The 26611-nt window shown below is 38.4% G+C and overlaps 5 protein-coding genes across 17 annotated transcripts in view; 4 read left to right on the forward strand and 1 right to left on the reverse strand.

Moving 5' to 3' along the window:
• Nucleotides 1-14784, reverse strand: part of zgc:136858 (uncharacterized protein LOC678543 homolog) — a 34432-nt gene extending 19648 nt beyond the window's left edge. For 2 of the 12 annotated variants that reach the window (XM_034685897.1, XM_034685894.1), the window contains exons 1-6: nt 14718-14776; nt 12339-12467; nt 12121-12207; nt 8868-8935; nt 8634-8728; nt 2057-2155 (exon numbers count right to left, since the gene is read on the reverse strand). The gene's annotated coding sequence lies outside the window, so the exon portion shown is untranslated. The other 10 variants (XM_034685891.1, XM_034685895.1, XM_034685893.1 and 7 more) reach the window with 10 other exon arrangements.
• Nucleotides 783-2484, forward strand: LOC117814516 (troponin I, slow skeletal muscle-like). The gene is made up of 6 exons (XM_034685904.1): nt 783-862; nt 968-1009; nt 1109-1240; nt 1652-1741; nt 2005-2178; nt 2385-2484. Exons 1-6 carry the CDS (start codon nt 800-802, stop codon nt 2469-2471), a joined length of 588 nt encoding a protein of 195 aa, XP_034541795.1. The 5' UTR covers nt 783-799; the 3' UTR covers nt 2472-2484.
• Nucleotides 6242-8939, forward strand: LOC117814517 (troponin I, slow skeletal muscle-like). Its single transcript, XM_034685905.1, has 7 exons — nt 6242-6327; nt 6453-6456; nt 6590-6631; nt 6972-7103; nt 7211-7300; nt 8578-8751; nt 8850-8939. Exons 1-7 carry the CDS (start codon nt 6269-6271, stop codon nt 8937-8939), a joined length of 591 nt encoding a protein of 196 aa, XP_034541796.1. The 5' UTR covers nt 6242-6268.
• LOC117814518 (troponin I, slow skeletal muscle-like) lies at nt 10791-12543 on the forward strand. The gene is made up of 7 exons (XM_034685906.1): nt 10791-10811; nt 10941-10947; nt 11256-11300; nt 11405-11536; nt 11855-11944; nt 12064-12237; nt 12346-12543. Exons 1-7 carry the CDS (start codon nt 10801-10803, stop codon nt 12430-12432), a joined length of 546 nt encoding a protein of 181 aa, XP_034541797.1. The 5' UTR covers nt 10791-10800; the 3' UTR covers nt 12433-12543.
• An 81-nt stretch (nt 14785-14865) lies between the features above and the next one.
• bpgm (2,3-bisphosphoglycerate mutase) lies at nt 14866-18051 on the forward strand. Of its 2 annotated transcripts, none has more exons than XM_034684788.1 (3): nt 14866-14980; nt 15470-16083; nt 16515-18051. In XM_034684788.1, exons 2-3 carry the CDS (start codon nt 15483-15485, stop codon nt 16688-16690), a joined length of 777 nt encoding a protein of 258 aa, XP_034540679.1. In that variant the 5' UTR covers nt 14866-14980; nt 15470-15482; the 3' UTR covers nt 16691-18051. The 2 variants fall into 2 exon arrangements, with proteins under 2 accessions (XP_034540679.1, XP_034540678.1); XM_034684787.1 differs by lacking the exon at nt 14866-14980 and adding an exon at nt 15208-15371.
• The last annotated feature ends 8560 nt before the right edge of the window (nt 18052-26611 follow it).

Genomic DNA, 26611 nt, shown 5'->3' on the forward strand with positions numbered 1-26611 from the left:
AAATGTTTAAAGAAAGTAGGAGCTTTATGAGGCAGGCTTCAACAAGAAAAAATACTGAAGATGCAAGATTTATTAAAGTTAGACCAAATATAGGAAATGAAAAAACAGGCTACATTAACACAATTATATCTCCACATTTAGTAAAGAAAAGCTTGTACTGATTGTTAAGGTGTCTTTGTGCAGCTTATACATTGACTAACTCTTACCCACATACAAGGTAATTTAGTTCATTATTGTGCAACTGAGTCATTTTGTGTAGCAAAGACCAGAATTACTTTCTTTATTTTTATAGCATGGTTTTCTTGTTTTTATCCTACATATGTGTGTCAGAAATTATTTGAGTGAGTGCTGATTTTACTTAGCCTAAAAAATGGATGGACTCTAGGATTAAAAAAGAGAAGTATCTGCAGTGCTCAAGCATGTGCAGCTACTGATCCAAAGGCTTAACGCTGGTCTGTTATTGTACCGCAGTGTGAATGACTTTGATCTGTCACCAGGAGGTGAAAGAACGGTGTTAATGTTTGTAAAAGATACTGGTGCATACATCACAGAATATTCAAACATATATTGTTACATATAAGTTGAGTTTAGTACTGTATAACAATGTTAAAAAGGAACTACTGTAGTCTACTGCATGTATCTACTACTGCAACTAAACAGCTAAAAAATGTATTCTGACTCAAGTATAAATAACTTCATTTTTACAGACAAAGCAAACCATGTCTGAGGGGTAAGTTCTGTTTTTGTTTATAATACTATTACATTTAGTAAAATCTGAGTTTTTATTAAAATCTTTATCATGCTGATGTTAACTTTTTACAATTTATTGTCTTTATATCATCATAAATTCCACAACAGAGGGGTAAGTCATTTCAATAAAAGTATTTCTTATTTAGAAAACATTCATTTAAATAATGTTTTTATGATTGTTGCTGTATTCATGATGTGTCTTCTGCCTTTCATGCAGAAAAAATCAAAGATCACTGCATCTCGCAGACTGGCTCTCAAGGTTTTTGTCTTCAGTATTTCTACAATAATTAAACACAGAGTCAATCTTTGAGAAAGCAATGCACCACAGTTCATCATTCTTTACTTTCATTTATGTCAGACCAAGCTGCTGAAACAGGCAACAGTGATGTGGGAGAAGGATAAAGAGGACAAGAAGAGAGAAAGAGAGGCGACTTTGAATGAGAGACTTCCTCCCCTCCAGCTGTCTGGTTTGTCTCTGCAGGACCTGCAGGTATGTGCAGGTCACCACATCAGCCACCACACCTCAATGAAACTACATCCCTGAAATGCTCCATATGAAAGCCTTCCTCTGTTATACATACAACAGATGCCATTCTTACAGCATGTTCATATGCAGGAGGTGTGTTAGCGGAGAGGTGCTACATTTTATACTCTGGGCTTGCAGCTGACACAATTGTTTGGAGCAATATTCAAGTATTGCCCATATCTAAACATCAACGCCGTGGTGATAAAGGGCTTCTTGATTTTTTATTTCCTGGATAAAGGAGAGTTGCAACATCACAGAGAGAAGTCATCTTTAGAATAAAAAGAAAATGCTGCACTGCAAAACGAGGATTTCAGGATTCTTACTCATTACTTCGACAAATATGTGATGACTCTCTGTCTGCCTGTCTGTCTGCAGGCCCTGTGCAAAGAACTGCAAACAAAGACTGATTCTGTTGACGAAGAACGTTATGACATCAACTCCAAGGTGGTCAAAAATGACAAAGAGGTAAAAGTTTACTAAATTAACATAAGGATTAAATTATGTCTTCACTTTTTGACTTATTCATTTTCCTTTTGAAGATGACCCATTAATCCCTCTGAATGCTTTGCAAAAAGCAGCACTGAATATTTTTTGGGTTAAATATATTTAAGGTTAATAGCTCACTCTCATTAGGTCTGGTTAAATTGAAGGCTTTAGTTTGGAGATTTTTAAAACTGGCATTGTACAATGGCACACCTTTTATTTCAATCTGGAAATGTATCCTACAGATTGAAAACCTGAATCAGAAGGTCTTTGAGCTGAAGGGTAAGATGAAGCGACCTGCTCTGAAGAGGGTGAAGATCTCTGCCGACGCCATGCTGGGAGCTCTGTTTGGTGCTAAGGTCAAAGAGTCTGTGGACTTCAAGGCCAACCTGAAGACTGTGAAGAAGGAGGAGGAGAAGGTGAGTGAAGCGACAGTAACAATATTTTGACATGATTCTATTTTTATTCACGCCTATTTCAAAGGCTTTCAAGATTAAGTCAGGCTGGCCTGGTTTTAAACACAGGTTTGAATCATGGTGGAATCATTTGGTATGGGTCTTGTTATTTTGGGGTGTATTCTTTTAAAGTACAGTATCACTAAGAAATATTTTCTTCTTATGAACAGAAAGAGGAGGTGACTGACTGGCGTAAAAACGTGGAGGCCATGTCTGGTATGGAGGGCAGAAAGAAGCTGTTTGATGCCGGACAGTAGACTTGATATTTATGGACATTTTCACTACAAATTCAGTTTTATAGTTGAAAACAAAGAGAGGAAACTTAAATATATGGCCTTGCCCACAAAAGGCAGCAGCAGTGTTTTGTGAGTGTGCTTGAAACTTTTACAACATGTAAAAAAAATATATTCAAAAGAAGTGGATTGGGCGATTTGAGGTTTAAATGAGTTGTACCTTGTTGTCATTTTGTAGTGTTGGCACTTGTAAATTTAAATTAAAAAAATCTAAAACAACTTAATTTTGTAAATTGCCTAAACATTCATTACATAGGCATGCAGCTGAATTTTCTGTCTTAATCCTCAAACCCTTGTAAAAAAAAAAAAAACCTGGTGTTTGTCATTATAATAAATGCTTCTGATCAACAAACAAAACTGATGCTGCAATTTTCTTTTAGGTATGTGCTTTGTCACTTAACAGGCTATCCAATACCAGGGTATCAGGTGGAAATTAGAATTCAAGACTTGGCAGTCAGCAGCAGCAGCAGCTGAAAACAAAGTTGTTAGATCATCTTTGTAAATCAAGCAGGTGTAATGTTAAGACCTGTGAGCTTCCAAAATAAGAGAGGTTCAAGGCTGCAATAAAGCTCAGTAAGGCAACACGGCAGTTGCCAGTGCACGCAGCATCAATCAACACTTCTACAGCTCATTACAATAATTAGAAGAGCAGAAAATAAGTTGATGGAGTGGTCAGGGAAATACGACGGCAATAAAATGTATTCTGATTATTCATTGATTGTTTCAACTTATTTCAAGCAAAAAAGAAAATCACTGATTGAAGATTTGCTGCTGATTTTTGAATTTTATTATAGTAAATAATTATCTGATTTGGAAACATATTGAGAACCTGGGCCCTCTACCATATCTGCTGAACGAAATTATAAACCAATAAAAAATAATTAGCAACTGAATCTGTATCAAAATGAATTATTATTTGCAGCACTCATCCTCTTGATAAACCATATTTCTTCATGAGTCTTTCAAGTTGTCAAACTTCAGGTATGGGTAAAACATTACCTGCCTACCTTTCTTCCTGCCTACCTACCTACCTACCTACCTACCTACCTACCTACCTACCTACCTACCTACCTACCTACCTACCTACCTACCTACCTACCTACCTACCTGCCAGCCCGCCCGCCCGCCCGCCCGTCTGTCTGTCTGTCTGTCTGTCTGCTTGGCAAGTTTTGTACAGAAGTTTTCAATCAATCTTTATTTATGTAGCACCAAATCACAGCAAATGTTATCTCATGAAGCTTTTACAAACATAGCAGGTCTTGACTGTACTCTATGTTATATTGTTTACAAAGACCCAACATCAAAACAGGATAAGACTCAGTCTGATCTCATCTTAATCCACCATGAGCAGAGCACTTTGAAGCATTAAGCAAGTTACAGCGGCGAGGACAAACTTCCTTTTAACAGGCAGAAACCTTGACAGAACCAGACTCATGTTAGACAGCCATCTGCCTTGACCGAGTTGCCATTGGAAAGAGTGATAGAGAAGATGAAAACAGAGAGAGAGAGATTATAGTGGTTAAACAGATTTATCTGGTTATTTTTACACCTTATGAATGCAGGAGCAGTGTTAAACTTTTTTTGGGTGCATAACACGACATGTTGGATCCACTGAACTCAAATCAAAATTGAACCACTTCTGCATCAACTTTGACCATTTACACTCAAACCTGCCTACACATCTTTTATGGTGCAGTACAAATTGAAATATCTATTAAAAGTGATCTAAATATAGTGTTTGACCTCAGGTTTGCAAGATACTATTCTTATTCAATCGTCTGCTGCTGCCCACCTATCTTTACGTGAGGGCATGGTCGCAGCCCTTTGAGGGACCAAACATTTGACTCCCTCTTACAACAATGACGCAGATTGAACTCTGGCTGAGCTCGGTTTGCAATCCATCAAGCCTGGAACAGCACCTGTCCTCTTTCCTCCACTCACCTAAATAACACCAGAGTAACTTCAGGTTATTTTCTTACCTCTGGCATGGTCATGTAATGTCTAACAAGGCTGCAATATTCAGTCATTACGTACATTAAATGGCTAAATAATGTAACTTTTAAGGTGGGAGACAGAAAAGCACTGGACATAGTATTGAGTTAAAGTGTTTTGTTATGATGGAGTTAAAGTAAGAGAAAAGCTTAATTTAAAACTGACTGAAGGGTAATTATTTTTAAAGCTGCAACAATAGACTAGAGCTGACCTTCAAATCAAGTATGACAACCATAACGCTCCTGCCATTTTTTAATGAAAGGGAAATGTTCCTTTCTGCAAAAATGTTAAATGTTATGATGATGGATGAATTTGTAAACTGCGGTGAGATTAGTTTTCCCTGAACAGGTGAAACACAACTGTGGGAACTAGTGTTAGAACCGCTTCAGTCTCACGAGGTGACAGTATTAGATGCCTATAGATGGACATCTTAAGATGGTCCAGACTCAGACTGTGTCGTTTGATCTATAAATAAAGGTGCAGAACAAGTTAATACCAACACTCTATGCAGGTTTCTTCCTACTGTTTGCCTCCTTGACAGCTTTATCTGAACACCAATGAGCTGGTCAAATGTGAATGTGTGGCAATGACCCAACATTAACGTGGTCACCTCTTTAAATGCGTACTGTCACTTCCCCCAACAGGTGTTATGGAAACCACACAAGATACCCAAATGTTTGAGCCCATAAATGAACTTTTTATTACCCCCTTTCCTGTCTGAATATTGCTGTGATGCTATGTGCAACAGTAAATGTCACTGTTGGCAGGCCGACACTAGCAGTAGCGCACACAGGAGTCTATTTCAGTGAGCCATTCACATTTGGCACACATACTATAAATCTGATAATTCTCCATGGTCTCTCAGAAAGCTGATTACTGCCTCCTGCACACACTCTTTCCTTCAGTTTTGAGGTGCAGCTGAAGGAGACGTTCAGATTCAATCAGGTACAGAGATGCTCATATTCTACAACTTGTGATTTGGAGTAGTTGCGTGGTAGTGTGGTGAGTGGGGTGTATGAGGAGTTTTGTTAACAAAGTGACTACCAATGTGTTATGAGTTTAATACATTGTGTAAGCCTTTAAATCTGCAGGTCAATGATCCAGAGCAGTGTCTATTACTGTGTTGTTTTCTTTGGTTTTGTTGTGATTAACATAAACAGCAAGTTGAACATTGTCATCCTGCATGCCTGTGGATTATCTGGCCGTTCACCTTTTCTGTCACCTATGCAGAGACTTTTGTGAGTTATGTTAACACATGCACTGACTCTGTACTTTGAGACTTTACATGTGACAGTTCATAAGGTAATGTCTGCATTTTTCTTTTTCATATTTATACAATAGAAATGCATTTTATTGAGTTTTTGTCAACTGTAATTTTGATTCCAAATAACCAAGAAACTAACCCCAGTATGTCTATCCATCCTTACCAAAGCACCATATCTAAACATATATTTTTGCTGAAATAAATCAAGTGATTCCTTTGAGTATAATGAGAGCAGAATGTAAAAAACAGAATGACTTGTTCAGAACAGAAAGTACTTCTCTCTGCTTTAAATTGCACCGTCACTGAGCAGGCAGTAAATAACTCTGTACCCAGCTTTAATGGGGCAATGAATGTTTTGAGTGGGTGACATACTTTAACCAGAGAGGTTAAGGGATCATTAATCTTCTGCGTACAGCTCAATTGAAGGGAGATTTTAAGTAAAGGAAATTTACTCTTCTTGTTATGAAATGCATGATAGTTCAAATTTCACAAGATCACACATTTCATGCTTTTCTTTACTTTGACAATTCTAGTGTGGGAATTTACAACAACGATGGCTGAGCCGTGAGTATTATCACTTATGGTTTATTTAAACGCGTTTCTAGGAAGTTTAAAACCATACTGTACGACTTTCTCTTGATGTGAATATGCTGACATGTGTTTTCTCCTTCTTGTTGTTGCTCAAACAGACCTGTGAGTATCAATCTTATAACATATAATATTTATTTAATCCCATATTTGTCCTTTAAGGTCATCAGATCATATGAGTAGATGTGACAGTATTAAAAGAACTGACTGAGTGAATGTTATCATTTATTTATTGTAGAAGAAATCAAAGATTTCATCCTCTCGACGGCTGGGGTTGAAGGTATATTTCTTTCTTCATTTGTTTATTACACATTTTTAGACTGCATACCATCGTATATTTCAAACAACAGCTAGAACAAGATTAGAACATTTTAGCGCACAGTTTACAGCAGTGTGTACAGTACTTGTAACATGTGAATATTTGTGATGCCTGTTGTATTAAACACAGTTTATATGAATGGCATTTCTATTGATAAATTCATTTGGAAGTTATTCCATCCTCATGTTTTAGTTTTCTTAAATCCTTTGATGAACATGTCTGGTATTTATGTGAAACTTTTTGGATTGGGGATTACATGCAGATAAAAGCTTTTGCATGTGCTTATGTTGTGTTTCCTTAGATCAGACTGTTGACAGTGGCTGCTCAGATGCTGCAGGAGGAGAAGGAACACAAGATGCAGGAGAGAGAAACTGCTCTATCAGACAGAGTTCCTCCTCTAAATATGTCTGGTCTGTCAATGCAGGATCTGATGGTATGTCATTTTATTTTGCTTCAAGTTTTTCTTATATTTCACATTTTTCTGTTTGAATTACTGTTATATTAGTGTACCACTAGAGCATCACTTTTACTGTTCTACAGGACCTTTGCAAAGACTTGCACCACAAGATCGATGTAGTAGATGAGGAGCGGTATGATATTGGCCAGAAGGTGAACAAAAGTGACTCAGAGGTGAGCTGCTCGAGAATCAATGAGAGAATCTAATGACACATGTCTGTATGTTACTGTTTCCAATCTTTATATTAGAAAGCCAGAGACACAATGTAAAGACCTACAGATGAACAAACACTGTCTCCATGTGGCAGAAGTGAGAATAACAAGACATGAGAGAGCCATAAATAGACATCTGATGGACACCAAACAGGGAACCAAATAGTTCACATTGAGTTTAACATTATTCAGAGCTGGTAGCTGTGAGCAAGGAGGGAATGTGTGACTAACCTAGGAACATACTGTATACTTTGTTATGTCAGGAGTCAAATTGGTCAACTTGTCTAATCCATTTCAGCATGTCAGTTAAATATGACGGATGACTTTTTAAAAGCATATTTTAAAGACGCTTTTATATTCTAAATGAGGTTAAGACTATTAATCAAACTTAAAGTATTGCTCTGTTATAAGTTGTATCAATTTTAAAACAGATACTACCCACAGATTGGAACTCATCTGTAAAAATAGCCAATATAATTTGTTTTATGTGCATTTTTATGAATAATTTGTCACAATATATACATTTTCAATTTGTTTTTTTTTGTAAACTTGCATTGTATTCCACGATTCTCTCATTTTGGGACTGGAATGACTTCCCCTCCCCTTTCATTTTTCTAGTATTGTACCTTTATTCTAATGTATGTATTTATTTACTGTTGAGTGTTGCTTTTATTATTGCTATGTTGTAAGGTGATCTTGGGTGTCCAGAAAGGCGCCTATAAATAGAATGTATTATTATTATTATTATTATTATTATTATTATTATTATTATTATTATTATTATTATTTTGTAGTGTATTGTGTTGCTCATAAAAGCCACTAATGTCAGAAAAATAAGTTTAGACCTTTTATAAATGTGTTCACTCTTTCCTTCCATTTAAAATTCAACAAAATTTTAACAAATCATATGGTTATCCAATAAAAAAAAAAAAACAATACAGGATTAGTTTGATGAAACAGTATTGTGTGCAGTATTGAGGGGCATGTAGAGCCCACAGTGGCCTCAGAACTTATAAATCAGGCAAAAGACTGGAGAAAGTATTTGCTTTGTCCATCCTGCTCTACTGCAGAGGCCTGAGGGTACAACACAGTGGACTAGGTGGTAGGAGACCCACTCCCTCTGTAGATATAAGAGGCTCATTGTAGGGGAACAAAAAAAAACCATTCTTTTACTCAGGTGATTAGGCTCCAATAAAAATATGCTTACATTAAACTCTTACATTGTGGTCTCTGGGCAGATTGAGAACATGAATCTGAAGATCATTGAGATCCAGAGTAAGTTCAAGAAACCAACCTTGAAGAGAGTGAAGATCTCAGCTGAAGCCATGCTGAGCGTCCTGCTGGGCTCCAAACACAAGGAGTCCATCGACTTCAAGGCCAACCTCAAAACTGTCAAGAAGGAAGAGGAGAAGGTAAGACAGCCATCTGCTTAGGGTCTCTGAAATTATCTCTAAAGATTAGTATCACTTTGTCTCTTTAATATGTCCATTTAATGTTGTGTTCCCAACAGAAGGAGGAGGTGACTGACTGGCGTAAGAACGTGGAGGCCATGTCTGGTATGGAGGGCAGGAAAAAGCTGTTTGACGCCTCTGGGAACTAAAGAAAAAATAACTGTCATGTAAAATAACATCCTCTTTTAGGAAAAACATACAATCTAGACTTATACATTTGTTAATATATAAACCTATGAATGAATTTGAGACAGCAATGAAAACCAGGAATGTGTTGTATCTTTGTTGTTTTAATTGTAAAGATATAAAGGATAAGGACAGACCTGCCAAGGGACTGCAGGTGTAAATTAGCTTTAAGCTAACTCTGGTACAATGCATCAAATGGTGACATTTATGTTAAATATTGTACGTGGTCCCTTTACAAATAAATCAAATTTAAAAAAATAAATATGTATATATATATTCTTCATCTTCAGAAAGTCTTTAGGCTTCAAGTGTTTTTAAATTATTTGGATCAAAAGATTAAAAAAATACTAACCCATAAGTTTTGTAGGAATAGTTTCCTGTTGTTTGCTGCTTTGTTTTGGTAATGTGATGACTGTTTGCTGTAGTTACACTCTGCTGCCTTGTGATGGCAGCATAACTCTATCAATCAACACAATGTTCTCAGGCTACACATGTGGACCATCTAGAGTTGACTATGAAATAAGTATTGCTTTCCCCTGTGTTATCTACTGTGATGTATTGCCTATTGGCTTGTCAGATGCTGATAATGTATTGGCTAATAGAGGTATTAAATAAAGTCTAGGTCAAGTTTTTGCAGTGCTGCTTTGTTATCTTGACATTTGGTTGATTTGCTTGACACAAACATGAAAACTGTGATGTTCTCCAAATAAAAAAATCACACAATCTTGCCTTTTTTGTTCTCTTTGCCTCAGCTGTATGTGGGCTAATTTAATGCTTGTAATACTGGACTTAGAGCTCCTTCAAAGTGAACCTGCTGTATCTTAACATTAGATATACCAAGGAAGCATCAAAGGTGGACAGTCCAAGTCAGAATATTCACACCTCATACATATGGGATGTGAGAGACGCAGTGAGAACAGAGGCTATTTTAGTGAGCCACTCACATGGGTGCCGGAATCTATATATCTACCCTCTTTCTGCGCTCCTCGTCTCAGAAAAAGACGTCTGTGGGTATTTGTCACCTACTCTATAAGGTAAGAAGTTTTACTTTAACATATTACTGAATTTAAATGGATGAAACACAGATTAAAGTTCAGTAAGAATTAAGTATTTTACAACACTTTGCTTAAAGTTAAAGAATAATTAATTACATTCAATTGTTAAATTTAGTCTAATCAGCATTTAACCCTTCTTTCTTATCACATGAAAGCCTCTCTGCAGAACCTAAGTATCCTCTTTACATGTGAGCCTGGAATACAGAGTTTCTTTTGGTGTTCAGGTTTGAGATCAGCTGCCTCTCTCTGGTCTTAACTGAAAATACAAGTCTGATTGGATTCTTGTTTTTCCTATTTACCACATATCACCATTGCTTTCATTTTACACCACTGTCATTTTATAGTAATGATCTGAAATTGAAAAGGTTTTACTTTTATCAAAATCATGTGTAAAAGAACATGTCAGTGATTAAAGGTATCATGAATCCTGCCTTCTATATTGTTTTGGTTCTGATTAATACTTATCAGGTAAAAGTATGTTGGCTTTGTTTCATCGAGGAGTCATGAAGTCATAGGTTTGACCTTAAGACAATGTCATGCATTTTTGTGTCACATGTTATATAGAACTGCAACCTATTGGTATGCAGGGTTCCTCAACCTGAAGTGATAAAAACAGTTTTTTTTCACTTGCATTTATGCCTGATCTTGCTACTTTCATTTCACGGTAAACATTCTAGAATGTAGGTTTCTTCTTTAAAAAATTAAAATGCATCTTTGTCTTTTTTTCCATTGATAGATCTAAGAAGGAAATACTCACAGAACTGCAAAGATGTCTGAGGCGTGAGTACCAACTTTTCATTTGTATCTTTTAAATAATAAACTAACACATCAGTGAATTTCCAAAATTGAAAAAAAAAATGTTTATCTTTCTCTTCTTGAACTTTGGGCACCACCTTAATGACTGGACAGAGCTCCGGTGAGTTGGTTCTACTTGGTCAAATAACATAAATGTCTTTATTATCATTTTTTGCATTAGTCAACTTAAACTGCAGAACTGTAAAATAATGAGGGCTTTACACAGACAAGCTAATCAGTTTCTACTGAGGATTTAATCAGTACTGTACATGCAGGCTTGTTTTGTATTTGGTGAAACACTTATTTTAAAGACCTGCATGTCAAGTTAATTAACACTAAAGAATTTACAGTGTGCAGTTGGTTATTTAAGAAACTACAGTGTTTGCAGCTGTTTCCTTCAAATGACATATTTACCTTCTTCCTTTCTAGAAACCAAAGCCAAAAATCTCTGCCTCTCGCAGACTGTTCTTGAAGGTATTTCTATATTGTTAAAACTTGTTCAAGACATTTCAGACTTACCCTGCTGTTAAAGCATCCATTGTCTGGTTGACCAAGGTGTTATTTTCTGTATATTTCAGACCAAACTACTAAAGAAGGCAATGACTATGCTGGAGAATGACAAGCAAAATAAAAAAGATGAACGAGAGAGGACCCTCAATGAGAAAGTCCCAGCACTCCAACTGTCAGGCCTGTCTCTACAGGACCTACAGGTGTGTTTATCACTGTAGCACTTAAACCTACACATGTTTTTATTTGTTTGTTTGTATGTGGCCATGTGAATTAATTAGTTAGTTACTCCAATTATAAACAGCCCTGTATGTGGAGACTTTACATTCACTTATTTCTAATTAAGTCCTTGAATTTGTTTTTGGGTTCCTAAAAATTAAACGGCAAATCTTGAATGTAGCCATTTCAATTTATGATTGAAAATGTTGTATTGTTTCGTTGCATTGTTCTTTCTCCTGAATTAAATGTAGACCAGTTACCTTCTAAAACAAGTCTAATACTCTAAAGGTTTCTGTCCACAGAATCTTTGCAAAGAGCTGCACCATAAAATCGATGTGGTTGATGAAGAGCGGTATGACATTAATGCAAAAGTGACAATAAATGACAAGGAGGTAAGGGATATTTGTGAATTAAATCATATATGTTTCAATTTCAAGAGAGGCACACTTTATGTAAGCTACATTTAAGGTTATGATGGTGGTGGTGGGTTTGTCACTGGTGTTACAAACAGATACGGGATCTGTCTCAGAAGATCTTTGAGCTGAAGGGTAAGATGAAGAGACCAAACCTGAGAAGGGTGAGGGTGTCTGCTGATGCCATGCTGGGTGCTCTGCTTGGTGCTAAGGTGAAAGAGTCTGTGGACTTCAAGGCCAACCTGAAGACGGTGAAGAAGGAAGAGGAAAAGGTAAGAGATGCTGAGTTTAGATGTATTTGTAGACAGTAAGTTAAGTGGTTTCACTTTACAACAATTCATTATTATTTGGGTATTTAAAATCCTTTTCTCACCCAACAGAAAGAGGAGGTGACTGACTGGCGTAAGAATGTGGAATCCATGTCTGGTATGGAGGGCAGGAAGAAGCTGTTTGATGCAGGGCAGTAGACTTGCTGAATGACTCTGTGAAGGTGTTTGGTGCTCTTAAAAAGGTGAAAGCAGGGAAAATGAGTTCACTACCTTATAAACGTAAACATGAACACCAGGTAAACATGAAGATGTCTGGCACAGTTCATGTTTCACATTGTAAATGTCCATTATAAGAACTTTTTCAGCTTAATGATAATTTACAGAATACATATATTTTTAATATAATGTATGATAAATTATGAAAAAAATATGTATTTAATAGTTCTGCATTGCTTTTGTAGTTTTCTAGTATGCATATGTTCTCATAAGCACAGCACCGCCATTGTCTGACCAGATCGTCTGTAATACTACTGACTTGATTTTTGACCATATGCAATAAATAATAAACAGGCAAGAAATTGAAGATTGGTATTTTTGTCCACAATGTTCTTACTTAATGAACTATTTACATTTAAATGTGTGTTTTATATCATTGCTTTGCGCTACACATTTCAGTAATTTATGTGATCTCAGAGATGCAAAAAGTACCTGATAGACTAATCAGGAAAGGGAATACACATTCCATGGGCAGCTTATGTTACAGGTCAACTGTTCACTGAGTCACAGAAATCTCTCAGAATGAATGAATGCAGCATTAAATTCAGATCTTATAATGAGAAGAGGCTGTTGTGAGTTGTAAATGGAGTTTCAAATAACAAAATATATATATATAAGTGATATGCCAAGAGTGTAATGGTCATTTGTGTCTTCATATAGAAAGTTGTGACTCTTGGGATGATCACTCTTGGATATCCCGTGTAGTAAAATAATTTGAAATGCCCTCTCTGATGCCCTTTCAGTGGAAAACACGAGAATTCTCTCATAGCTGCCCTTCCAATGGATAAAACGTAAAAAGTGCTGTTATAAAATGATAGTGAAATATAACAGATCAATCTTACTAGAAAGTGAGTTTCATTCAGGAAGTAGAATTACTTTTTTGTTCACTTTGTGTACACCTACTCAGCCAGACCCCCTCTTTTAACTTCTGCCTCAAAATGTTTGAATGAACCCAAGCAGCAACCTCCGCCGCGAGAATTGAAGCCAATGCAGCAGTGTTAAAATCTACAGTTTCTCGAGTGTCTGCTTGAGGCTGGCTCTGGAAGTACTAGAAACCACATACAGGCAAGTGTTTACAGCCTGGTACAAAAGACAAGTGTAGTCTGGATAGCTCATTCCTCGATCGGCACACACTGTACAGGGAGTGAATTTTTTCATAATGCGACAATTTTGAAGATATTAAGATAACGAGTCTTCCAATGAGAGGCACAGCTGACTTGATGGACAGGCGGGAACACTGTAGCTGTTGGCGAGGAGGCTCAAAGCGCGCCTCTTTACCTCACACTAGCCCGACAGCAGTTAGGTTGAGTTCAGCATTTCCAATATGGCTCCCACCGACGATTGGCTTCAAAACAGCGATCTTCAGAAACAGATGGATGACATCATATAATTGAGTTACAGCACGTTTTAGAGCAGGGGTTCCCAAACTTTTAAGCCCGCGACACCCAAAATATAGGTGCCAAAGACTTGTGACCCCCACTGTCCCTCTAAGTGGTTAAATGTTGCTTCATACTTCAAAATTAGTTTACCTATACACACATGTGGCTGTGTTTCCTGTGCTGCTGTGAATTAACCAGCTGCTACTGATGCTTTTGTTAATTAGCTGTTCGCTAATCCTAACTTTAGGAGTCATCCAGCAACAAAGAAAAGCAGAAAACTAATTAAATGTACTTATTTGCAGGGTTTAATTTCAAATGTGACTATTTTTGTCTGAATTTTTTACAATAATGGGTAAAATAAGCAATTTCAGATTACTTAAAAAAAGGAAAAAATCTGGAAGACATCTCGCGACCCCCCCATTGGTGTCTCGCGACTTCCCGGGGGGTCTCCTGACCATGCTCCTGACCCACACTTTGGGAACCCCTGTTTTAGAGGACACCTGTTCAATTAAACGTTCAAAAACTGTTCGCTTTTACCTGAAAAATCTGTACTAAACAGTATATTAAGTTGAAGTGAATAACGATGAAGCAGTGGTCACCAAAACTACCTAGTTGAACTATTATTTGTGTATTTCAGGTTTGATTTAGCGATATTTACTTTGTTCCACACAAACTAACAGCAAGTTAAAGCGGTATAAAGCTTACGTAAACTCTTCCTTTCCTCTGCCTATAAACACACTTGTCTTAACCTGCTGTTTTTCTCTTACAAACACCATAAATACTCTCCAAACTACAAAAAACAGCATGCTAGAAGCTGACTGACGGTACCTCTCCAGTACATCCAAGCACGAGAGGCGACGGTTACACCCCTCTCCTCTTCCCTTCCGTGCTGTCACTACTACTCCAAATATGGGCATAACGGTTGACCAGAAGGTACCGCCCCTATGCGATATCGTCGCTTCTGATTGGTTGAATAGGTTGTCAATCTTCAACGTCGTCTACGTGAATACAGTCGTACATGGACTGCCATGTACTGTCAACAATTACAGCTGTACTAGCTACATTTAAGCCGGATTTTAAACCGACACAGGGTAAGACGACATTTTGACAATGTTGATATGATTTTAGGATGAAGTTTGCACATGCCTGGGACTCTGTTTTTACACATTGAAGCTGCCGGTCATTACATAGCAGTACATCCATTCATCCTTTCAGGCTTGCCAAAAAAGCTAAACAGTAGCATCCAATGAAATATTTGCACACATTCCTTCGCTGACGTTTTCGCTAAATGTTTTTCTGTCCCATCTATGATTATGAATGAGGCTCAGTTGTGATGGTAACAGCCGAAGCGATCTGCCTTAAGCCTGTCAACCTTTTAAGACAACCTCTAACCTTTCACTGGCCCTGCCTCCAACAAGTTGCTGCTGAACTCAGATCAGATACACAGACGTGTGACTGTGCATTGCATGCAGGATATCACTGGTATTCTGTTTACATTTGTGCATTATTCTCTTTTAGTAATACTGTCACTAACTTCATGACTTTTTTTTATTATTATTATTTCTGCTGAATGTGTGCAGGCTGCTGCTTCTGATGTCCAAGTACAACCTGTTTCTGCTGAGGCATGGAGAGGGGAACTGGAACAAGGAGAACCGATTCTGCAGCTGGGTTGACCAGAAGCTGAGTGAGAATGGGGTGCAGGAGGCCCAGGACTGCGGCAGACTCCTGAAGGAGCAGGGCTACAAGTTCGACTTAGTATTCACCTCCATACTCAGCCGCTCCATTCAGACAGCATGGTTAGTGCTGGAGGCTATGGGTCAGGAGTGGGTCCCTGTGGTCAAATCCTGGAGACTGAACGAGCGTCATTATGGCTCTCTGATTGGCTTAAACCGGGCAGAGATGGCTCAACAACACGGGGAGGAAAAGGTGAAGCTGTGGAGACGGAGTTATGACATCACTCCACCTCCAATTGATGAGTCCCACCCTTACTTCCAGGAAATCTACAGTGACCGTAGGTACACCACATGTGACGTGACAAAGGAGAACCTTCCTCGTGCGGAAAGCCTGAAGGAGGTGTTGGACCGGCTGCTGCCATACTGGGACAGCACTGTGGTGCCAGAGATAAGGAAAGGCAGGACTGTGCTCATTTCGGCTCATGGAAACAGCTGCAGGGCTTTGCTGAAACACCTGGAAGGTATGCTACTGAACTGAAACAATGCTCTCTCTCTCACTCACAGCTTTAGTCTTTGTGTGGTGAATGCAAACAGTTGAATTCAGCTGTTTCCAGTTATCAGAGTCAGTGATATATTTCAGTTCCAGAAATGGACGGTTGAACTTGTGCACAAAGGCCAGAGAGTTTATGTTACATTTGGCTGACCTTTCATCACACTCAAAAGCTCTTGAGGCTCCATGTGCCACAGGACACCCCGCAACTTGACCCTTACATCATTTTGTCCAGCACAGGATATGAACATACAAGCTGGAAATGCGTTACAGTCACACATTTTGTTATAAACTACCAGGATTTATAAGTTGTACTGATGCTAAATGAATGACTGTGATTCAGTCTAGTTTTGGCTTGTGTGTCTTGTCTGTTTTTAATTTTCCTGTCCCTTCTTCCAACAGGTATATCGGACAAGGATATTGCCAGTGTGACTTTACCTACAGGGATACCTGTTCTGCTTGAACTGGATGAAAACCTCAAGCCTGTGAAACCCCGGCAGCTCTTGGGAGACCAGGTGAAGATTCAGGCGGCTATTAAAAAGGTGGAGGACCAGGGAAAAGCCAAACCATCAACTTGAATACACTGGCTGTAAGACTTAATTTAGCTCTATCCCGGTTTCCTGTGGTCACTTTGATAGATACAGAATCTTAAAAGACTTACATAACTAATTAAATAACACCAGATCAGAGTAACAAGCTGTCATTACAAAGGTTTAAAGACAGTGTGTGATATTGGCGTGATCTGGAAACAGAGTGGGCGTGTCACTGGTCAAACCAGTGCGACAGGCAGGAGAAAGTTCAGAGATGTACTGTAAATGTTCCAGCACTGTGTTGAGCTGTATTATGTGTAAGCACTGAGGTGGAGTTTAGCTTGTGTCTGGTTTTTGAAGCTAACTGTCCCTTTGTATGCCTGTATGATGACCCTTATGTGGTTATTTATTTATTTAATCAATTATTAATGCTATCTGGTGAGGCTGACAAATCTTGAAGTGTAATGCTTTTCTGTTACATTGATGAGCTTTGGGAGTAATCCCTCAGGTACGTGGCTTTTGACTCTATGTGCCTTCAGTAAAAAACTTAGTGCTCATCTTTTTTTTTTTCAACTATCTTGAAGTAGAGCTTCCAACAGCTCATTAGGGGCTTATATTCAAGAGTTTATTAGCATTTTAAGAGTCACAGCACTCTGATAACAAATCTTACCTCAGAAACATTGATAGCCAGGCTGTTCATTCCAGGAACGAGTAAGTGTGAGCCACTAAAGTGCTAAATTTACAATTCTCTTCCACTTCAGGACAGTTCCAAGCATGTAAGGTGTATTTATACTACTTATACACTGAGAGTATGACACTTTGGCTAACAACAATGGCTATTTGGTATGATAACTTCTTTATAGTTTGCACTTTTTGGAGAATATTATGAGTATTCTTTTGAAATGTCCTCCCCTTTTCATGAAGCTGTGAATGGTAAATACTATTATTTTTGGATGCATTTGAAAAGTTTAACTTAAAAAAAAAAAACAAGCACTATAGTGGTATTCATTGTGAGTTCTAAATTTTATCAGACATGTGCAGTTTGTGTTGCCTTTGTAATGTTCATAACAAGCCAGAAATTGTTACAAACCTCTCCTGAGCCTGCACATTATGTCTCACATCTTAAGTTACAACCATGTTTTGCACCAGCTACTCTATTGTATTGTGTATTGCATATTGTGTCTCATGTCTGTGTCCTGATTCCTCTGTGTTTTGTGTTGCTTCTCTGCCACTGTGATTTTGTATACTGGTCTGTTACGTCAACAGAAAAAAAAAGACAAAAACAAGCTTTTGTATATACTAAAGAGTAAAAACTAAGATATTTAATGTCTTCCCTGCTGTTAACACCTTCAAACCCAAGAGTCTGCATGATGAAATTAAAGGGAATTAAAATTTTCATTTGGACTAAATTCTGTCTGCTGTGTCAATTCTGAACCCTCTTGTGTCCAGTAACTCATCAATCTGCCATAGAAACACATGTAAGATATCACACTGACATAAAAAAGGTACAAATATTCAATCAATCAACCAATCAATCAATCTTTATTTGTATAGCGCAAAATCACAACAAATGTTATCTCAAGACGCTTTTACAAACATAGGAGGTCTAGACCACTCTATGTCAAATAATGAACAGAGACCCAATACCAAGACAGGGTAAGACTCAGTCTTACCCCACCTTAATCCATCATGAGCATTGCACATCGCAGTATTTAGCTACAGTGGCTAGGAAAAACTTCCTTTTAAGAGGCAGAAACCTCAGGCAGAACCAGACTCATGTTAGACAGCCAACATGCCTCGACCGAGTTGGGCCTTGGAAGAGGGATAGAGGAGAGTAAGAAGGGGGGGTGATAGTGATGAGACAAGTAGTAGAAGCTGTTGCCGCTGGAGTCCAGCATGTCCATATCAGCTGGAGTCCAGAACGTCCGCAGCAGGAGGATGCAGCTCAGAGGGACCTATGAGACAATGGAGCTCAGAGACTCCAGAAAGGTCTATGGTTAGTAACTTTGAATGGGACAGGCAGAGTTAAAGTAAGTGATGGGGGGTTGGTTATTCTCACAGAGCAGTAACAGTGTACAGTATTGATGTTTTAGAAGTATAGACATGCCTGCTATTTGGATTCCGGTCCCCTTTAGCCCACTGGAAATAAACCCCTGAGTGTGTTTAACTGACACGGACGGATACAGAGGAGTGGCTCTTCTTTTCTAAACCATCTCTGTAACTTGGCCAAACCAGTGAGGCTGAGCCACAAAGAAACTTCAAGCAGGACTAAAATGCTCTTAAATGGACTTGATGATCAGCTTGATTCTCATCCCGTTGTATATTTGGCAGCAGTGATAACTGGCATCTTGGTACACTTCATATAGTATGGACTGCACATGCTTATATAAGACCATTACAAGCAAATACATTTCTATTTCAAAGGCGCATCTTCCAGGTGTGACATTATAACAGGCAGCTGAATCACAGAGTCCGTTTTATTGGACTGTAATGTAATCACTGTCAAAGAATCAAAATCTGTTTTATGGTTCTTAATGTGCTCACTTAGAAATAAGGATAACAAAGGTACTCTTTAGAGAGAGCTCTGTGCACAAGCATGTGAAAAACACAAGTGGGTATATACTGTAAGTATGAATAAAGTAAATACAAATAGATATCAGATGCTCAAAGTACCAACACACACTATAGAGTCCATACACAGGTCTGGTGTTTCATAATACGTTGTGAAAAATCAATCTTGTTAAAATGAATTAGATACTGACTCATGAACATCCTCCTCAGTGTCAGCTTTGTCGTTTTACCACAACCTGTATTCAGAGCAGCCAGGAAGAAGACACAAAAGCATTAGACTGTCCTCGAAATGTTTTGAAAATCATATTTTGAGACAACTTTTATCAACAAATCAGTTATATAGAGTTGCAAAGCGTGTGAAAATAATGAAGAGTCAAGCGAAAACCCTGACTAAACACGTTTTACACAAGCCTTACATTACATTGATATTACCAAAAGTTTGTGTATCTGAAAAATAATGAATTGTGTAAAAACATCAGAACTTAGAGGTATTTTATTCAAATCCACTTCAGCCCTGTGTGAGCATCACTGAGCTGCAGCTGGAGCAGGCGGGGCTGCACACTGCATGCTGTGCTTAAAAACCTCTGGCTGCTCTTCCTCTGATTATTTCCAGCAAGAACAGCAACTTTGGTCAGTCTGCCTGGTAAGTTTAATGATGATGATGATGCTGATGTGTGATGCTATGTTATAACTTGATTCAGATACAGAGGTGTTTCACACAGATTTAGAGCTGAGTTATTTTTATATTGATAGTATTTATCTCTGAGATTTAGAGATGATTTGTAATGACTCTTATGCAGATCATTTGTGGAATTGAAGAGTTCTGAAGTTGTTGGCCACCATACACCTTTTGATGTCATGATAAGATTAAGACTTGTTTACTAGATTTGAACTTTTCCACCTGGTTCAGCCAGTAAAAGAGGCCATAAATCATAAGTAGTGTAACTTATTCACGGATGGATATGTCATAAAGGTTTGCTCCTCTGTTCCTCTCTGATTTAATCTGGATATACTTGTCTCAATGTCTTTTGTTGAGCTGCAAGGAAATTACTCACATAACGCCTTTGGCAGCTTAAGCAAAAAAGAAAATAAGTACAACTGCTGGATATTCCAAAACTGTAGAGGGTACAATTACTCTTCTCTGTATATAAAAATGATCCACAGACACTGGAAGCTGACATCATCTGACAAAATCATAGTTTATTGTTTAACAAAGGTCATAATTATTCATGACTGAGAAATAATGAATTCAGTGAAGACTCCTAAACACTCATCACAGGATATATATATTTTTTTATCAAATGATTTCACAATTCATACCATTTTTATTAAAGAATAAACATGCAGTCATACAATAGAAAACTTTCATGTCCATAATATGGGGTGAAACAAGATGCAGATGTTTTGTTTGTATGTTTTTGCAAATCAGTGGCTTCCCCCTTTTTCTCCTTTTCTCCGATGCTAAACACTTGAGCACTTGCCATGTCAAACTGAGAAAAAACTCTAATTTGACATCAGTTTCTGTTAATCATACATGGAGCAGACATCTTGGCTGTGGAAAAGTTGTGTGCTGAGGTTGACGTGCCAAGTCTGACTCCTATTCCTTAGATGGTATTGGAGATAAAGGCTGAGGCCACATGGAGTTTGTGAGTTTATGGCCACCAACACTTTTCACCCCCGGAGACTGGTGTTAAGACAGATTTTAGATGACATTATGGATGATTTCTATTGCACATTAAAAGAAGCCACGCAAATCATCTCGATCCAAGTATCACAGTCAACATGAACAAGAGGGTGTAAGGTAGGCTGCAAGCACAGAGCTCTTTTTTAACACTCCAAAAGTTATTACCAATATATGTTTGTGAAACACATTTGTCAAATAAGAAGATAATACATGGAGATTCAGCTGCTTGTGTTTTATTTTGGGTGCAAACGTGTTTTTGTAGTTTTAAATGTCTTGTTTGCAGGGGCGTGTCCAGAACTTTTTCACCGGGGTGGCCAAACTGAGGCTCTCACATAGGCAGGGGTGGCCACTGCATTTATAATAACAAACATTTACCCTTTCTGTCTTCATAACCTACTTTCATTAAAGTATTAAACACTTGTTATATTCCTTTTGACTTAAAAAAAAAAACATGACAAAGTGGCATACATCTTCTAAACTTAATTCTTTAAGGACTTACAAAATATGTTTTTTCAAAGTCACATTTGAGGGCACTAATAAAGAAATCTACTATCAGCCTTTTAACTCGTCCCAAACTATAGATTTTAACAGAAACCCCACCTCTGACAAGGCAAACAGCCAATCATAGTTTAGGATTTTGGGGTGGCCCCTGGGGTGGCCAATTGGATTTCAAGGGGTGCCAGTGCCACCCTTGGCCACCCCTCTGGACACGCCACTGCCTGTTTGAAAGTGATGGAGGCTATCTGCTCCCTGATACAGACAGGACACTTAAAATGTTGCAATGTAAATGACACTAATGAGGTCAATCAGTTTGCTATCAAGATTAATTAAGTGTACATTTTCTTATAGCAATACCAGACTGGCTAATAAGTAATATTCATCTGTTTTCATGTACAGCTGTTTCTATTCAGCTGTACAGATGTCTGACATAATAAAGTCATCTTCTACAGCCAACTGAATAATGACAATTAGCCTCTCAGTTGCAATCTGCCTCCCTGCAGCATTATGTAAAGATGATTAATCACAATCAAAATGGAAATAGCTTATTCTTGGATTGTCACTTAGTACAGCAGCAGGTATTTCCTAGAGTAAACCCCGCTCACTATCCTTGGCCCTCAACTTTGCCAAGCTAGGACACTACGACCAACAGTGCCTGTGTACTTCCTTAAAAGGAGGCCGAGTACACCATCTCAGCTGATGGGATGCAGGACAGGGAGTGCACGTAGCTGCATCTATTTCCATTAAGTGTCCAGTGAGGAGGAACTATAACTCAGTTTTGAACTGGGAAGAAATGATATTCTTGCTGACTCTCATTGAGAAAATATAGCAGTAAGCTGCAGTTTCCTCTTTTTAAAGGCTCACCTGACAGCGATGATAAATTACTTGTGTCTTTTTTGCTTCTGAAAACAAAGCTGAGCGCCAGAGCACTTAGTTGAAAGCTGAAGAAGTTGAGCGTGTGTCCTGAGTCTGCTGTTAACACTGCAAAGAGGAAATAAGATACTTTCAAATCCACATTTTACCAGACGGTGGTTACAAGCACACACACTTCTTCTCAACCGTACAGAAAAAAAAGCATTTTAATGAGCAGCAGAAAATGTTGCCACTACAGTATGTTGTGGCTTTTAAACTGTGAGGAATTTGTGTCCTGGTCAGAGACTTTTTCATACGTGACCATGTTTGGTCATGTGGAGTAAGCAGCTGTTGCTCTTTGATTGATAGCAAACGCCTCTCAGGCAACTGTTTATTCTATCAGGGTGTGTAAGCACTTTCTTTCTTTTTAACAAGAACCTTGTCTGATTTTAGGATGGGGACATATACAAACACTACACATGTATTTTGTATATTGAGTTATTGAAGTTATTCAGTGTAAATTATACTGAGGGCAAAACCTTCAGTCCTCAGTTATCAACCAAACAAGGTGACTCAAAAGTAAAGATTCTTTTAAAATGGCTAATTTATCATTATTGTAGACCGATTTCACACTCCACATGTGTCATTCCCACAACCACATGACACACTTGTTCTCCTAATTTGCAGTCTATTAAAGCTGCAAGATTCCTGGTCCCTGCCTCTGCTTTTCTATTGCCACCGCTGCCATGTCTAAGTGCTGCACTTTAATTTTCAGCCTCAGCATCTATCTGCATGCTCTCGCTAGGAGGTTCAACATACTGTCTGATCTCTCCTCAGCTACTGCACATACAAGTAAAAGTTTGAAGAGTGATGAGGTCACATAGTGATCTTTAGAACCGCTGGAAGAACAATTTTCAGAAACCAATAACAGAGCTTTGTTAGCACCAGTTTGCCATTGTTTCAAGTCCTGTGAGAAGCTATATTGGCTGGTAGCTGTGCTTCATATTTAGGAAGTAAAATGCGAAAGGCTACCATCTTCCAACACAACTCTTGTTAAAAGAGCAAGCAGTACTTTTTATCTAACTGTGTAACTTCTCTTTTATCTTCTTATTCAAAGCGCCTCATAAACTTGTGCCCCAACAGTTAGCTTAGTGGGATTTGCTAGCTACACCTTTATGCAGCTATTAAAAAGGCTCGCTAATCACCACAGGAAATACTAAAACAGTAGCAGTATTACTTACTCATTTTACTTTCTAGCAGTAAAACATAAAAAAAGTGTATTTAGGGAATAGTTAGGAGTTTCCTGTCAACATGGAATTGCTCAATATAAATCACTCATCTTGAACTTTTCTTTATAGGTCGTCATGTTTTTCTTTACCTCCTTCAATGTCTAATTTTCAGATGGACAAATTTTGATATTGCCTCTCAATTTGTACAGAACCAAACAGCAAAGCTAAGCTAAGCTAACCACCCCAGATGTTCTTGCTAACAGACAATTGACTCCTCTGATGACTATTAACAAAAAGCACTCAAGTTCGTTCCCAATAGTCAATCTGTTGAGTCATTTTGACCTAATAAGCCTCTGACTCAGGCTTTGTCAGCAGGGGCATGTCCAGAACTTTTTGACCAGGGTGGCCCAACTGAGACTCTCACATAGGCAGGGGTGGCCAGTGCATTTACAAATAAATAACATTTACCCTTTCTGTCTTCACAACCTACTTTCATGAAAGTATTTAACAGTTGTTATATTCCTTTTGACTTAAAAAAAAAACATGACAAAGTGGCATACATCTTCTAAGCTTAATTCTTTAAGGACTTACAAAAGATGTTTTTTCAAAGTCACATTTGAGGGCACTAATAAAGAAATCTACTATCAGCCTTTTAACTCATCCCAAATTATAGATTTTAACAGAAACCCCACCTCTGACAAGGCAAACAGCCAATCATAGTTTAGGATTTTGGGGTGGCCCCTGGGGTGGCCAATTGGATTTCAAGGGGTGCCAGTGCCACCCTTGGCCACCCCTCTGGACACGCCACTGTTCATCAGCAAGCTGTGAAAAGCTTGAAATGCCAATGTTGTATTCTAGACATTTGAGAGAACATGCACCCAGAACTCTTTTTTTCAAACTACATTCATAATCAGGCAAAGTCAGGCACTGAAACACAGCCAAAAGAAAGTCAGACTAGTTTCCCTGTCACACCTCCTCTTCTCTTGTGACAGTTGATTTGTTGCAAACATCTTAAGGACTATTCATGAGTAGTGTCTGGTGAGTGTTCAGGCAGCACTCAGACATCGCCATGAAAAGACAAGTTGACAGTAAGCATGTCAAGTTGGAGCAAAAGCAGTATCTTTTTTAGCTGTACACATGGCACAATAAGGGAGAGCTTGATGAGAAATGAGTCACAGATGTATGATCCAAAAACCCTCCTGTGAGAATGATGGAGGAACTTTAGTCAACTTAATAATAAGAGGACTGTAACAACTTGCAACCACATAAACATAAATGGGAAGGATGTCTTGCAATTCACCAGTTGGGAGCTTTCTTTTTGTTCTATGCTAGTCAGGCATGTCCATCTATAGTAAAACGCTAGTATTATCAATGCTTTATCTAAGCGGGAATATATAATTACATAAGGATGATCTCAGTGTCACAACAGGAATACATTTACACCAACAGCACACCTCTGATCCATACAAATCACCTGCCAGGTAACTTATGGAACAGCTGTTATGGGAAACTCTGAATTGAGGATTCACTCAGGGTGCGTGTCCAACTTTATGTGCACCCACATTGCGAACAAGCTGAGGGGTAGAAAGCCTTTTTTCTTCACTGTCATGGTGCTGGGTTTTTCACTTTAGAAACAGAACTTCAGTAGCTCTGCTGAACTCAGGCCAATCCAAACAACCCAGGATCCAGACATGTCTGTGAGCTTGTTGTTAGCCTGCACGTCAGTGGGTCTCTGTGTACTGCTCCACAGAATCCATAATGCTCCAGACCCACCTTCATCATCTACCAGACTTAAATTGGTCCCATATAAAAACAGCTGTAAGGGAGTGATGGATGTGAGTGAGCTTAGACTGAAGATGGGAGGGCTTCACATCTGTAAGAACTGCAAAACAGAACTCTTGTAAGACGCAAGATTTAATGTTTTCGTGAGAAATGTGGTTGGTGATCCATGGGACCAAACAAATGGGATGGGTTATAATGTTAACAATGATAATGAAAACTGTTTTGGTCATCACTGTTGCATATGAAAAGACCTTCAGGACACAAAGTGCCTGATGAAATGATTGTGATTACTGATTTTGGCTTTGAATACGTACTGCACTGGAGAACAGAGGTTACATACTGTATCTGAAACACCTTGTATACCATCACTGTGGGGGGCACTTTGTGTAGCAATGATATAAATAATGTGAGGAGGAGGGATGAATGACACCTGCATCTGTCTTAACTGCAGCATGAACATTTCCTATATTTTAGTCTGCTCTATGAAGTGGCCAGTCTCTAACAGGGCAGGTCTAGCCTTCAAATGTTTAGTGGGTGTGGTAAAACTTCTAAAATGTTATTTTGGTGTTAACATGAAAACGTTTCTTGATCACCCCACTAAAAAAAATGTATAGTCATTGTGAAAGCTGTGGACTACCGTTCTGAGGCCTCAAGTTTGGCCAAACTTGTCAGGATGTCAGTTCCTTGTTTCTCAGTCCAGAAGTGATCATGTATGAACAAGACGTTGAACCAGAGTCTAACTTTATACAGTCCATGGCATTAAATCAGAGAACAGCTGAGAAATGTCATGAGTTTTCTGCTATTTAGCCATTAAAAAAAAACACTGAGAGGGAAGTGACTGTGTGAGCCAATTCAAAGCGGTGACAACATGTAACCCACTTGAAGGCCTAACACAAAGTCAGGGGGCTTCCAACATGATCAGGATGTTTCCTCTTGGCACACTTAATGTCCACACTAAAGTTAATGGCAATCCATCTTGAAGCTGCTGAGATGAATGAGTCTGGATCTGGGTGGCTGACTACCTGACTCTCTCTCTCTCTCTCTCTCTCTCTCTCTCTCTCTCGTACATAGTAAATAGTGTTAGGTCTTGTCATTTATTTAAATTAGGAGGGATTATTATAAATAATCAGCCCCTTCACAGCCCTGAAGTCAGTAACTTGCAGAGTCTTACTGTACCGCCGGACACAGAATCACAAATGATCTTGCCTTAACTGAAATGAACCTTTAATCATTGGATTCATCTCAGAACTTCTTTCCAAAGGTTAAGACTCACACACTGAATCTGTTCTGTGTCGACTAGCAGCCCGAAGCTGGCTCAGACCTCTCGCACCAAATGCCCAACATTTAATAGTA

Source organism: Notolabrus celidotus, chromosome 6 (assembly GCF_009762535.1).
Source record: "Notolabrus celidotus isolate fNotCel1 chromosome 6, fNotCel1.pri, whole genome shotgun sequence".
NCBI lineage: Eukaryota > Metazoa > Chordata > Actinopteri > Labriformes > Labridae > Notolabrus > Notolabrus celidotus.

Bases quoted from the DNA above. Each gene is read 5' to 3' on its own strand.
- LOC117814518 (XM_034685906.1), top strand. The intron at 11,301-11,404 runs GTATTTCTATAT...TGTATATTTCAG, and splicing joins CTCGCAGACTGTTCTTGAAG to ACCAAACTACTAAAGAAGGC. The intron at 12,238-12,345 runs GTAAGAGATGCT...CTCACCCAACAG, and splicing joins TGAAGAAGGAAGAGGAAAAG to AAAGAGGAGGTGACTGACTG.
- bpgm (XM_034684787.1), top strand. From the start codon at position 15,223: ATGGTAACAGCCGAAGCGATCTGCCTTAAGCCTGTCAACCTTTTAAGA. The intron at 15,372-15,469 runs GTATTCTGTTTA...GAATGTGTGCAG, and splicing joins TTGCATGCAGGATATCACTG to GCTGCTGCTTCTGATGTCCA. The intron at 16,084-16,514 runs GTATGCTACTGA...TTCTTCCAACAG, and splicing joins TTTGCTGAAACACCTGGAAG to GTATATCGGACAAGGATATT.
- LOC117814516 (XM_034685904.1), top strand. From the start codon at position 800: ATGCTGATGTTAACTTTTTACAATTTATTGTCTTTATATCATCATAAA. The intron at 863-967 runs GTAAGTCATTTC...CCTTTCATGCAG, and splicing joins ATAAATTCCACAACAGAGGG to AAAAAATCAAAGATCACTGC. The intron at 1,742-2,004 runs GTAAAAGTTTAC...TGTATCCTACAG, and splicing joins TGGTCAAAAATGACAAAGAG to ATTGAAAACCTGAATCAGAA.
- LOC117814517 (XM_034685905.1), top strand. From the start codon at position 6,269: ATGCTTTTCTTTACTTTGACAATTCTAGTGTGGGAATTTACAACAACG. The intron at 6,632-6,971 runs GTATATTTCTTT...GTGTTTCCTTAG, and splicing joins CTCGACGGCTGGGGTTGAAG to ATCAGACTGTTGACAGTGGC. The intron at 8,752-8,849 runs GTAAGACAGCCA...TGTTCCCAACAG, and splicing joins TCAAGAAGGAAGAGGAGAAG to AAGGAGGAGGTGACTGACTG.